Consider the following 14036-nt stretch of genomic DNA (forward strand, 5'->3'; position numbering starts at 1 on the left):
AATTAACTTATGCACCTAGTTTTTTTTTTCCATTAATTTAATTTGGGTCACTGGCATTTATATACATTTCTGATTCACACCTAGTCGTTATCCATTAGTGGACATGCTTTTATGTATGTTGCCATATGTTTTTGGATACTCTCCAAAAGAGTGATTTGTGTGCATTTTTATTTTCCTGACAAAATGCTGTATCTATGTATTGTGATATTATGTGTTGAGATGTAACAAAGTTACAATGGAATCATCTCTAACATACTGTTTGCTAGCAGGATATTGAAGCAACTATTCACTGTGCCGAATGGTTGGCAATGATCGGTGGTTCAAGCACTGGGGAACAGCGTATAAGGTAGCATTGTTTTCTTAACACTAGTCATAGCTCCTTTAAGGACTTACATGCACCCAGGATTACAGGCCACAGATGTACTTGAATGCACAATTTACTGGTAACATGTACATTATGCTAGATTGCAGAAATTCTAAATCATTCATTATGCAAACAGGAAGCTAGATTACCAAATTTGAACAGGAAGCTTTCATTATTCTTGTGTCTTTAGTGCATTTCTTTGTTGTTGTTTCTTTTGTAACCTCTGTCTAGAATGGGGTCATCTTATGCAGCATTACTGGTGCAAATCCAATTGTTGGCAGCCTGCTTATCTTGCTTGGGAGAGTGCCCACAACAGGACTTAGTTATTCTTTCTTTTACTCCACCATTTTCTGGCAGAAGAAAAAGATTGTTGTCCCTTTATTCCCATATGATGTCACATGATGGTTAGGGAACATGCTTTATTAATAACACTTTTGTCTACAGTGGATGGTGTCAAACAAAACTGATTATAAGGAGTATCCCTTCCTATGAGTTCCAGTGTATTTTTGTTAACCTTGCATTATCACTCTGTTGAAGCCCCGAAAATCGGGTCGACAACAAGGGGGATACCCGCCTGGTCCGGACCTTGGTTGGCAGCGCCTTATCCATTTGGTATAGTGGGTTCCCACTGGGGATAATGGGACCAGTTTCCCAATCTATGGGTGTGTGTGTGTAGAATTGGATGTTGCTGATCTAACAGTAACTATCTAAGCTATTCTAATTCAAACTTTAATCTAATTCTATACTATGGTAATCTAATAAAAACAGCACATCTAATCTATGCTAACCCAGGATGTAACTCTTCTATTATGCGATCTAAAGAGATTTCATATAACAACTGGTAATAAAGATCATTCAGCGATTATAAGAAAGGAAATCAATTAAAATGAACTATTTCGCATAAAAAGTTAGGCAAAATAGTTATGAACAGCATATCGCATAATAAGCTATTCATACATTAAACATAAATAAATAGCTATCACCGTACAAAAGTGCCAAATGGTAACTCAAGCATTCATGCAATAACATATAAACAACTAAAAACTGTATATCACTTTAACATATAAGCAGAAACGGTCAAGAGATAAAAGTACCATTTATGACTGGTCCTACTCATAAGCTTCAAGCAATAATGATTTATTTCTCCTTGCTCTAACATCTACTAAGAGTACAGAAGTGCAACATCAGTAGCAGATATCAAATGCAAACATCAACAAATCTTGATCCATTCATTCACCAAAACCTCCTCGGAGGGTGCAAAAGTGCATGTTCTGAGGACAAGTTTTTGATAAATTTTTGGACCCTTCTCTAAATGCATGAGAAGGGTTTAAATACTACTAGCTAAATAACTTAATTACACAGATTCAGGATACGGTTTAAATGACCGCCCTTTTTCTAAGCAAAATTATTTCTAAAAATAAATCTAATATCTGACTATTTCTGCATTTGCTCCTTAATGTTGCAGCATTCAATATTTCCTGGGTAGAGTCGGCTGACTGTCTTCCGCTTTTGGTTGAGCTAAGCAAACAGAAATGGCAAGCGCTGACACCATTTCTTCCAGCAAAATAGCAGATATACTTGAGAATCATCTCTGGCTATGTGGTGTACTGTGTATGCTCAGTAATAACCCAAATTCCACTTGGTTAACCCTCAAATTGCCTCTGCCTTTGCTTTCTTGCGTTTCCGGGCTTATGAGTGACTAAGCAGTTAGGGACTTTGCTTTTTGAGCAATTTTCTCAGTGATCGAAAACTGCCTCCGTTCTTTGATCCGGGACTTTCTGGTGCGTTTTTGCCTTTAGTGCCTTTCCCTTCAGTGCTTTCCTTCACCAGGTATAAGCTTTAAAATTTTGCAAACATACTGCTTTTGTGAGCTTCTAACCTTGAGCGTTAAATCGCCTGTTGATATCAGCATTGTTCAACTATTCATTGAACCATGGCTCTGACTGATAGATCTATAATGGATAGCTCAGCAATGCTCTGAAATTCGCGGCTCTGTTGCATGCGGTATCTGTTCATGAGGGCATTTCTTCTCTGCTTCCGAGCATTGGAGCTTTATCCTTTTTCCTTAATCGCTCCCTGCACATTGCTTCATATTGTTTCTGTTTTTCATTCCTGCAGTTCACATATAAGGAGAGAGTAATGATAATAAAAATTGACAAGAAAGCTGTGAGCTCTACGGATGTACAAAAAAAAGCATGCCATCTGTTGTGAACTAACTCTTTGAAAAACACAAAACTTGTCTTTCATTAACGCTTGGCGTACATTCATTAATTTCCATTAATGCGCGTATTCAATTTTTCTTGAATGTTGAGCCGGGGAAAATCTGCGATGGACGATCTCTGCGATTCGCATCGCAGCATCGCATCATCGCGTTATCGCGTTATCGCATTTTCATCAAGATGTGTTATCGCAGGGTTGACCGATCACGCCGATCGCAGGATTACGGATTGCTGTTTTGCGCGATCGCAAGATCGCCGATTGCAGTATCGCATTATCACAGGATCGCAGATTGTTACAATTCGTTAAATAGTTATGTGCTGTTTTTGCGATGTTGCGATATGCGATGCCGCATATCGGCCATCGGCGATTTCTTAAAGTTTTTGTTTGTGAGCGTTTCTTAATGCATGCAATGCGATGGTTCGCGTCGCATTCTCGCAGTTTATCATTCTACTCACAAGGAAATGTCCTATCTTCTTCGCGCAATGCGATATTTCCTTAAGGAGTATAATACATGAGTTTTAATTAATTTTTTTTGAATTTTTTACTAAGGGTCCCCACTCATCTAGTGTTATTGCTAATACTAAATAAGGAGGGGGGTTGTTGGTGGCCACAACACACTCTAGATAGTAATGTAACATGGTTATTTTCCTTTCTGCAAATTTTCTCTTGACAGTGGCTGAAGTCTACATTCGAAGTGTCTTTCTTGCATAGGCTGCAATTTTGATGTTAGTTTATGTCTTTCATGCTGTTGTTTCCTACACAAGTACCATTCTTTCTTATAGAGGAGCTTATATTGAACTGAAACTATTATTGTTTAGCCCCTTGTAAATATAGAATTGTTTTAAGGAAACTGTGCACCTTGATGGATCACAACAGCTTACAAGTGAAGTAGATAAATGAACTTCTGATTGATGTGCCCCTTGTTAAGACTTGTTGAGATTGTCGCTTGGAAGGTGATTCTGCATGGAACAGGTTGAATGACATGCAACAAGTCACCTTAATTATCTCCTATGGCAGTTTATTAATTAATTTCTTAAGACTTTAGATGGAAATTTAATTTAATTGTTGGGTACCTTTTTTTTAAAAGGGAAAATAAGTAAACCACAGATTAAGTCATAGTAGTTGATCTTAGTAAAGTGAGATCTAATCTCAACTGTTGAGATTAGGGATTTGGCTTGAGATTATGGTTTTGATTATTTTAATAGGAGGTTTGTGCCAAAGGAGATGTACATTCAATTTGGCCTGAGTTGGGATTCAGTGGAGTGCAGTATTTGGCAGCGAGAGCGAGAAAAGGCTAGATTGAGCTAGCTAGACCAAGATTAGGCTAAGCGAGATCAACAAAGAGGCTGGGTTTTCTCTTTGGTTGAGAGGTCGAGTTTCTTTGTACGCAGAAGTTTTTTGCTGGGCCACGCATGTGGGTCGTACAAGAGCCGAGTGAGAGAGAGAGGGCTGAGATATTTCACTGGGTATTTGCCAAGCAAATTCTTGTGTAACTGCTGTAAGAAAATATTTCTCCTGAAGTTGAATAAGAAGCCCAATGTTTGTTGGTTTTCCCCACACTGGGGTTTCTAGGGTATATTTGTGTTATTCTCTATTGCATGTGATTGGTTTAGAGTATTTTTTGCTTTTGCTGTTTATTTGGTTAAAAACCTAGAATATTTATTATTACAAATCAGATTAGAAAACATTATTTATTTCAGATATGTGATTATTTGTTGAGACAATAAATTTGTAATTGGGTTTAAAGAAATTAACATGGTATTAGAGCTCTAAACTCTAAATACAAAGCCAAAGATATTTGACACAGGTTTTAGGACAAAAAAAATCAGATTTCAGTTTTCAATCTCTTTGAGGGTTTTATTCTACAATGGCTACCAGTGTTCGATATGAGGACAGGATTGAGGGTTCTTCAAACTATTTGCAATGGAAGGTTTGAATCTCAGTTGTTCTCAAGGAGAACAAGCTATGGAATTTTGTTAATACAACAATGGTTCCACCAGTAAATGATCCAATTGCTCTTGATTTGCATGAGGTCAAGGAGGCCAAGGTGCAAAGGATTATTCTTGATGGGGTCAAAGATCATCTCATACCCCATCTGTCAGAGAAGGATACTGTGAAAAAGATGTGGAATGTGCTCACGAAATTATATCGGAGTCGAACGACGTTGCTCAAGGACAAGTTGCATGGCACAAGAATGTCCAAGGGCGAGAGCATGACATCTTATTTTTCTAGGCTGGCACAGGTTAGGGATGAATTGGCTGCTGTTGGAGAGACAACTGCTAAGGAGTTAGTGCTTATAGCCTTGAATGTCTTTTTGAGGCATTGGAGATCATTGTCAAGTGTGTTATGGGTCGGGATCACCTACCCAATTGGGCGAGACTTTGGTGTTGGGATATTCTGACACATAGGAAATAATTAAGTATAACTTGATCTAGTGTATAGTTAGGTAAAGTGTGTTTCTTTAGTATGTACTTTTTGTAGCTTACAATATGACGGTCACGATATGTTCTAGACATGAAGTGATCCGATGGTTCATTCTCTCCTCGGTATTACCGACACTTGATCCGTGGCTTAACACTCGATTGGTCCATGATCTCTATTTAAAGTTCATGAGAGAAGCTTATGTAAATTTTCTTTCTTTTACATTAATAAATTGCCTGAAGTGGCCGCGTTGGCTCAGGCTGTGGACTGTTTCCCTCTTTGAGGGTTTTAACCACGTCAAGAATACTAGTGTACTGATCTGTGATCTGTTTGTGAGCGGTGTCCTTTGGTTTTCTATCTAAGGAACTTACCCTGTAAATTCCTACATGGTATCAGAGCTATTCGAGGGCCGCATCCGTTGGTGATCCAAATCCGAAGCTGGTACAACTGCATCTGACTGTTGTTTCCTAGATCTATTGTTTTTGACCGCTTTCGGGCTGAGAGGACTGCTCTATTGTGTTAGGAGCATCTGTTCCAGTGAGGAACCCCTTTCGTTTCACGCGAAAAGGTTTCCGATAGCCCTAGCTACGTCATTTTTAAGATTTGGAGGTATACAATCTTTATTTGCAGTTATAGTTATTTATCTCTTTATTTATTTCGGTTTATAGTCCTATATAATTTTTTTTTATTACCGGATCTATACCTTTTATTTTTGCATATGCTCTTTGCCCCGCGATTTTGTGCGATCTGGGCAAACCAGAAACAAAAAGAAAGGATTTTTCTCATGCGTATGCTCTTTTCTGTCGTGCCTTAGTGTGATCTTGGAAAATCAGAAACATTGAGGAAAATATTTAGTTTTTGGCCAAATCTAACTTTAAGTCGTAAGGCTTGGATACTTTTGCTTGTTCGTTTGGTTTGTGTGGTTGTTTTTTTTTGTAGGCAAAAAGGGGTTTTTCAAGTAAGCACGCACCCCAAAGCTTCAGTGAACAAAAAAACCCCTTCCTCCTTTCCAAAAATTACTAACCTTTTAAACTAGCTCACTTGGTCTAAAGTTACTTTATGAGAATAGAGGTCTTGGGTTCAAGTCTTTCTTTTTGTTGAGTTACTTTTTCAAAAAGCACATGTAACTTATGTTTTAAAGTTACTTTATGTAAAAGTGTTCTCACCCATTATAAAAAGTGAGTCACTTATATCTTTTATTAAAGTTACAATTTAGTGGATAGTTCATAAAGTACCATTGTAAAAATGACTTTCACTTATTTATAAAAGTAGATCACATAAAGTCTTTTGTTTTGTTTTGTTAAAGTGAGCTAATTAGATTAAGTTTGGAAAGGAGGGGATTTAAAAAAAAATAACATTATCATTCACTTCCAAACATTTACGTAATTCGTTGGCATTTTCAACGACTTTTCTTCAAAAAGCCATAACTTCATTATTCGAAGGCCGTTTTTTTTGAATCGGCCTAATTTTTCGAGATCTTTGCTTTGGAACACTTAGTTTCAACATATACAACTTTAATTTTTTTTAAAATGGAAAGTCCATGCCTAGTTATTCTTGACAACAACAACTACTTCCAATGGCTATCCTACATGGTGGATTTACTTAGAAGTAAAAGTCTTTATAGAATAGCCTCAGGCCAAGAGTCTAAACCTCAAGATGAAGATAAGCAAGCCAAATGGGAAAATAAGCAAGATCAAGCACGTGGGTTGTTAAAGATATCTATTTCTTCAGACCTTAGATTCCATATCGCAAAAATTGATATCCCCAATGAAGTAATGAAAAAGCTCAAAAAAGTTTTTGGAACTAAAAATGAAATTAGAGCCCATCAACTCGAAAATGAGTTGCTTACATTGGACCCCAATAATTTTTCTTCCATTGAAGATTTTTTGTCCAAGTTCAAGACCCTTAGACTTCTCTTGGAAGGTGTTAAGGTTAAGAAGGAAGATGATAGCCTTATCTATTCCATTCTTACTAAGTTTGGACCAACCTATTCTGTGTTTGTTTCCACTTTCCATTCTATTAGAGAAGCCTTTATTTCTCAAGGACAAGACTACAAGTCCTCCTCTTTTGATGCCTTTTGTGATTCCTTAATAAGAGAACAAGAAAAACTCTTACATCTTGGTCTTCTTAATACTGGGAACTCTTCTAAGAAAGCCTTAACAACCCGACAGCAACCAAGTTCAAAGAATCTTAAGAAGCAACATCCTAAAAAGAATGGTCTTAATCCAAACAAGGGTCCTAAGCCATCTCAGTCTCAAAATGAAAAATCAACTCAACAAAATGATAAGACAATTAAAAGAAGAGAAGAAGATTGATAGACACTGCAACTTTTGTAATCGTGATGGCCACTTAGAATCCAAATGCTTTAAGAAGATGGAAGCCTTGGAAGCAGCAATGAAGGAGCATAACATCCATTTGGAGCATTCTTCAACTTCAATTTCATCTTTAAAAAATAACACTTTTTGCATGTGGTTGTCAAGCATCTCGGTTTGGTTATGCTTTAAATGTATCTTTTTCTTCTCATTCTCATGAGTGACTCATTGATTCTAGAGCTTCTTATCACATGGCCAAAAACAAAGCCATGTTTTCTTCTTTAAATGATTGTAACACCAAAAATATATATGTTGGTGATGATAGATCTCTTAATGTTGTAGGGACTGGAACTATTCATCTAGACAATGGTCAATTTAAAGATGTATTATGTGTTCCTACCTTATCTTGCAACCTTCTATCTGTATATCAGATAATTTATTTAGGTGATGGAAAGCCGTTGAATTTTCACCTCATGATGTTGTAATTAAGGACTTAAGAGATCCTAGACAGATTTTAGCTACTGACATTGCTGATGATTCTACAAGGTTGTATAAGTTTAACAACTTTGGGTCATCAACTCTTCCCTTGGTATTTGTTGCTCTTAATGACGAAGTGATCAAACTTTGGCATGAGCGTTTGGTCACTTAAACAACCTCTCCCTTCAAAATCTATGTAAAGAAAATATGGTGATAGGTCTTCCTATGGTATCTTGCAGAGATGGTGTTTGTTGCGGATGTGTACTCGGAAGACATCATCGGGATAGTTTTGAAAAACGTGCCTCTTGGCACGCCTCAACCCCTTTACAGCTTGTGCATAGTGATTTATGTGGTCCACTTCTAGTTGTTTCATTCCCTGGCTACAAGTATTTCTTAACTTTTATTGATGATTTCTCTAGACGCACTTGGGTCTACTTCTTAAAACTCAAGAGTGAAGTCTTTAACATGTTCTTGGCCTTCAAGGCCTTTGTTGAGAAATAATCTGCCATCAAATTCTTAAGCTAAGATCTGATAATGGCAGAGATTATGTTAACAAAAAATTTATCAAACTTTGCAATGAGCATGGAATTCAATTGCAACATACTGTTCCATGTACTCCACAACGAAATGGTGTCGCTGAAAGGAAGAATCACACCTTAAAGGAAATGGCTAATTGTAAGCTTTAATCTAAAGGACTTAGTCTTAATTTTTGGGCAGAAGCAATTAGCTGTGCAAATTAGATAGTAAATCGCACTCCTACTAAGGTTTTAAAGAATAGCACTCCAGAAGAAACATGGAGCTCAATTAAACCAGATGTAAGTCACTTTCGTGTTTTTGGAAGTGAAGCATGGACCCATGTTCTAGATGAGAAACATAAAGCTTCAGAACCTAAGACTGAAAATGTATTTTTGTTGGATATTCTGAAGATGTCAAAGGATATAGACTTATTCCACTTAAGTCCAAAAATGTTATCATTAGAAGAGATGTAAATTTTGCTGAAAATATATTGGCCTATGAGGCTAGTTTGGCGGATGTGCCACCTCTCTCTATCCCTTCTACTTCTAAAAATATTCCTTCTTTAGATGATGACAGCGAGGATGACAATTCCCCCCCACCATCTCGGGATCCTCCTTTAGCTCCTCAACTTCCAAAATGGGTCCGCGCTACTTGGGATGCAGAAGGTGCTCTTGCAGGTGATCCTACAGATCAACGTTGTACACGTTCTCAGTTTGATAGAGTGTCTTCTTCACTGGCTCAAGCTTCAGCGAATTATGATTCTGACACCTTTACAGAAGCTTCAGGCCATCCAGATTGGGACACAACTATGAATGAAGAATATCGTTCATTATTGGCAAATGATACATGGGACCTTGTTCCTCTTCCAAAGGGAAGAAAACTTGTTAGATGCAAATGGGGTTACAAAACCAAGTTTGGACCAGATGGAAAAGTTGATTAACATAAAGCTCGTCTTGTTGCTAAGGGTTTTTTACAAGTTGAAGGCATTGACTATATTGAAACCTTCTCCTCTGTTGCCAAAATGAACTCTATTTGCCTTGTCCTTTTCCTTGCTGCCTCTTTCAAATGGGAACTCCATTAGATGGATGTTAAATTTGCCTTCTTGCACGGGGACTTGCATGAAGAAAACTATATGGAACAACCTCCTATCTTTATACAAATAGACTCCAGCCTTGTATGTTGGCTTAAGAAATCCCTTTATGGTCTCAAGCAAGCCCCTTGGTCTTGGTATGCCAAAATGGATAGCTTTCTTTTAGATACTAGCTTTTCTAGGTGTCATTCTGACAATAGTATCTACACCAAGAAAGTGGGTGAGTCTCTTATCATTCTTGTTCTTTATGTTGATGATCTTATCTTTACTGGTGTTGATCCCAACCTTATAAACCATGTGAAGTCCAGCCTTAAAAAGTTGTTTGAAATGATAGACTTAGGACACTTGCATTATTTTCTTGGTCTTCAAGTCTTGCAATCCAAAGAAGGTATTTCCCTTTCCCAGTCCAAGTATGCATGTGATCTTCTACCCCACTTTCACATGGAAGACTGTAAGCCAACCCCTTCTCCCTTTCAGTCTGGAGCCAAACTTTCAGTCACTTGTACTTCCCATGAAGTTGATGCTACCTTATACCGTCAGCTTGTTGGAAAACTTCTGTATCTGACCCATACTTGTCCTGACCTTTCCTTTGCCGTTGGCCTTGTTGCTAGGTTTATGCACAACCGACATGAAAGTGATTGGAAAGCAGCTAAAAGAATACTTTGTTATGTTCAATGTACAATTCAGTTTGGGATTCATTACAGTGCAGAAGCATCTCCTCTATTGGTTGGTTTCACTAATTCTGATTGGGCTGGTGACCCTGATGATCGGAACTCTACTGCAGGTTATGTATTCACTCTTGGTCCTGGACCTATTACATGGCCTTGCAAGAAACAAAGTGCCATTTCTCTTTCTTCAACAGAAGCAGAGTATCGTGGCGCCGTTGAAGCTAGTAAGGAAGCCCTGTGGCTTCGTCAGAGTTTGGTTTTCAGCAGCAACATCCGACTACACTTTGGTGTGATAATCAAAGTGCCATTCAACTATGCAAAGATCCAGTCCAACATCAGCGCAACAAACACATTGAACTACCCATACATTTCATCAGAAAATTCATTCATGACCATGTTCTTGAAGTGCAATATTGTTCAATCGATGATCAAGTTGCAGACATCTTTACAAAGGCTCTCACAGAGGCGAAGTTTACTAAACTTCGATTTATGGTTGGAGTTCAGGAAGTTGTCACTAAGGGGGGATAGGCTCTAATGCCTCCTTCCTTCTCCTAATGTGTCATCTCTGTACATCCTTCAATCCTATCCTAAGTTGTTCTTAAGGGGGGATGTTAGGATATTCGGACACATAGGAAATAATTAAGTATAACTTGGTCTAGTATATAGTTAGGTAAAGTGTGTTTCTTTAACATGTACTTTTGTAACTTACAATTCAACGGTCACGATATGTTCTAGACATGAGGTGATCTGACGGTTCATTCTCTCCTCGATATTACCGACGCTTGATTCGTGGCTTAACACCTGATTGGTCCATTATCTGTATTTAAAGAGCATGGAGGGTCATTTGTTAAGTGACCGTTCACGAGAGAAGCCTATGTAAAATTTATTTCTTTTACATTAATAAATTGCCTAAAGTGGCCGCGTTGGCTCAGGCCGTGGACTCTTTCCCTCTTTGAGGGTTTCAACCACGTCAAGAATACTGGTGTACTAGTTTGTGATCTATTTGAGTGGTGTCCTTTGGTGTTCTATCTAAGGAACTTACCTTATAAATTCCTCCATTTGGGATGATTTCGTCCAGTAGGAAGTTCGAGAAAGTGGTCAGTGAGGAGATTAGAGGAAGAGATTCGAAGAAGAGGAGAACTTTGATTTTCCAAGCAAGGTTAAATGCTTTGCATGCCATCAGTTGGGTCACGATGCTAGGCAGTGCCTGAATAAGAAGAAGGGTGAGCAGAAGAAGTAGGTTGTTGCTATCGTAGAGGTGGATGAGTTTGTAGTGCTGTTTGAGAATGAGTTTTTTCTCATTGCATGTCTCTCGAGTTCAGTTGCTAGCAGCGTGTGATACATTGACAGTGGGGCTTCTTGCCACATGACGAGATTCAATGAGTATTTCACCAGTTTGAAGGAGGAGCTGGATTTCTACATAGAGCTTGGAGATGATGCTAAGTACCATTTAACTGGTATTGGCATAGTCAAGTTTCATAGGGAGTCCAACAAACCCTTGTTGGTAGAGGATGTGTTGTGCGTTGCAGATTTGACAAAGAACTTGATCTCAATTTGTATTTTGGAGGACAAGGGTTACATTGTGGCCTTTGAAGAGGATAAAGTGTATATACAACCCAAGAAATCCAAGAAAATGAAAGTAATAGGGGTCAAGAAGGGCAACTTGTTTCGATTGCAATTTCAACCAACACATGTATTGGTAAGCTGTAACAGAGGGTTGGGAGAATTATGGCACAGGAGGATGGTTCGCCTCCATCATGGAACACTTAATGTGCTCAAGGAGATATTGACAGGGCTGCCAGAACTGAAGGTCGTGGAGCATGCGATGTGTAAGGGTTGCGCATTGGGTAAATAAGCTATGACAAACTTTACGAGTAGTGATGCTAGGTCCAAAGGGATTTTGGACCTAGAACACTTTGATGTGTGTGGGCCCATGTCAACAGTATCCTTGAGTTGATACTCGTATTATGTGACCTTCATTGAGGACTTCTCTCGGAAGACTTGGATTAATTTCATGAAAAATAAGAACGAGGTATTCGACAAATTCAAGGAGTTCAAGGCTCTAGTTGTGAATCAGAGAGGGAGGAAGATCAAGACATTGAGGTGGGATAATGGAGGTGAGTACATCTCGAATGACTTAAAGGACTTATGTGCTCAGGAAGGTATTGAGGAGGATTTTATTGTTGTGTACAACCCTTAGTAGAACGGGGTTGTGGAGTGGAAAAACAGGGCTATAGTTAGAGCAGGAAAGACCATGCTCCGTGACTAAGATTTGCCTTCGTTTCTATGGGCAAAGACTTGCGACACTATTGTATACTTGCAGAATAGAAGCACACACAAAATTGTTGGGCAGATTGACCCCAAAGGAGGCGTTTACAGTGGAGAAACCAGTTTTGGGACACATTCACGTCTTTGGGTACTTTGTGTATTGGGAACATGGCGATTGCATAGAACCATGCATCATTGTACTCGTCTGCATACCTCTACACACCACAGCATATCCTTTTACCCACTGGGTGTTACTGCTTGCTACTGATGCACCTCGTACCGTCTGGTATCCTGCATGTGCCCATGTATCTGCCATCTTGCTATTGGACTCACCATGATGTGAGCCATATCTCCTTCTCTGACTTGGTAGACATAAGTGACATGAATCCTCACCATTGTTGTGCTGATCCTCAGTTGCTCCTGTGTCCAATACATTAGTGGAAGAACATTATCCCTATATACTGCTCTATCTATGTGAAAAATTCCTTAAACCCAGAATCCCTACTGCAGAAAACTGATGTTACTTCTCCTACTTGTTAATCCATACAACTTATTAACTGTGTTCTACAGTAAATATCGAAGTAAATACAACTGTAGTATTCACTATTTAAAATAATGTGCCGAAACAAGAAATTGAACAAGAAAAAGATACAACACAAATGACACAGTTGTTTTTGGACAAAACTCCTAGGAAAAATCGAATGTGGGAAAACCGGTCCAACAGATCTGAGGGATTTTATTATTATGCAATAGTAATTTCTGAATACAATCTCTGGATGCCTTGTTGGCTATCCAATATAGAAAATATCACTCAGCAGAAGAAATTAGTGACATTACCTCACTCTACGCTGCAAGTCCCAATTGATTGATAGCTGAACCAACGAGACCCTCACTATCTCTGCGCTGCCCCTATGCAGTCTCCACCTTTGAGGCATTGCGTCACCTCTTTGCTAGATCGATTTGCTCTCAGGAACTTCGACTTCAGCTCTCTCGGCTCGGAATGTGAAACCCCCAACAAAATCTCAAACTTCTTCTTGGAAGGCACTGCGCTGCTCTACTTGAGCCCTTCCTGGCTCTGCGTCACCCTGCACTGCCTCCTTCGCGTCTTTCTCTGCCTCTTTGTTGTGTATTCTTGGCTCCGGAGAAGATTCTCTAGCCAAAACTCTCTGCCCCTCTTTGTGTGATCACCACGAAATCACTGCACTGCTCTCTAGCTCAACAATTCGATTTGACTGATCAACTCTTTATGTGTCTTCCAAATGACCCTCAAGCCTCCTTAAATAATCTTCTCGTTGACATTCAACGACCCAGATTAGAAGCTAATCAATGGCTAAGATCATTTTTGCTTGATCCTCGTCTTCTTCTAGAAGTTACACCCACAGTTAGATTAATACCCATTAATTATTTTAATTTCCTAAGTTTAGACTTAAGGACCCATTAAAAATAATTAATTATTTTAATAAAACTTTCTCTGGGTGGAATTTCTCAAAACGCTTTCTGGGTTCTTTGGAATACATGTGCCCAAGCCTCCCTGCAAAATTTGAGACTTAGAGCACATCTGATGCTACCAGAAATCAACACTCCCTCTTAGCGAGGAATGTGCTCTAGCAATGCCTCCCACTGAAGCATCACCCTGACTTCATAACATCGTCCTTTGCATTGCTGATGTCTGACACGCTGTCCAACAACTACTGCGCTGC

General features: G+C 38.8%; 1 protein-coding gene across 1 annotated transcript in view; it reads left to right on the plus strand.

The window, feature by feature from the left end:
• The window catches only part of LOC149195430 (WD-40 repeat family protein / beige-like protein), a 316178-nt gene that overhangs the window by 38944 nt on the left and 263198 nt on the right, over positions 1–14036 (plus strand). Inside the window, exon 4 of the mRNA XM_089407918.1 lies at positions 270–346. Within this exon, the coding sequence (XP_089264044.1) occupies positions 270–346 (77 nt within the window). The remainder of the gene's footprint in view (positions 1–269; positions 347–14036) is intronic.

Source organism: Pinus tabuliformis, chromosome 2_2, assembly GCF_031772625.1.
Source record: "Pinus tabuliformis cultivar Carrire ecotype Pingquan chromosome 2_2, CPIR1, whole genome shotgun sequence".
Taxonomy (NCBI): Eukaryota; Viridiplantae; Streptophyta; class Pinopsida; order Pinales; family Pinaceae; genus Pinus; species Pinus tabuliformis.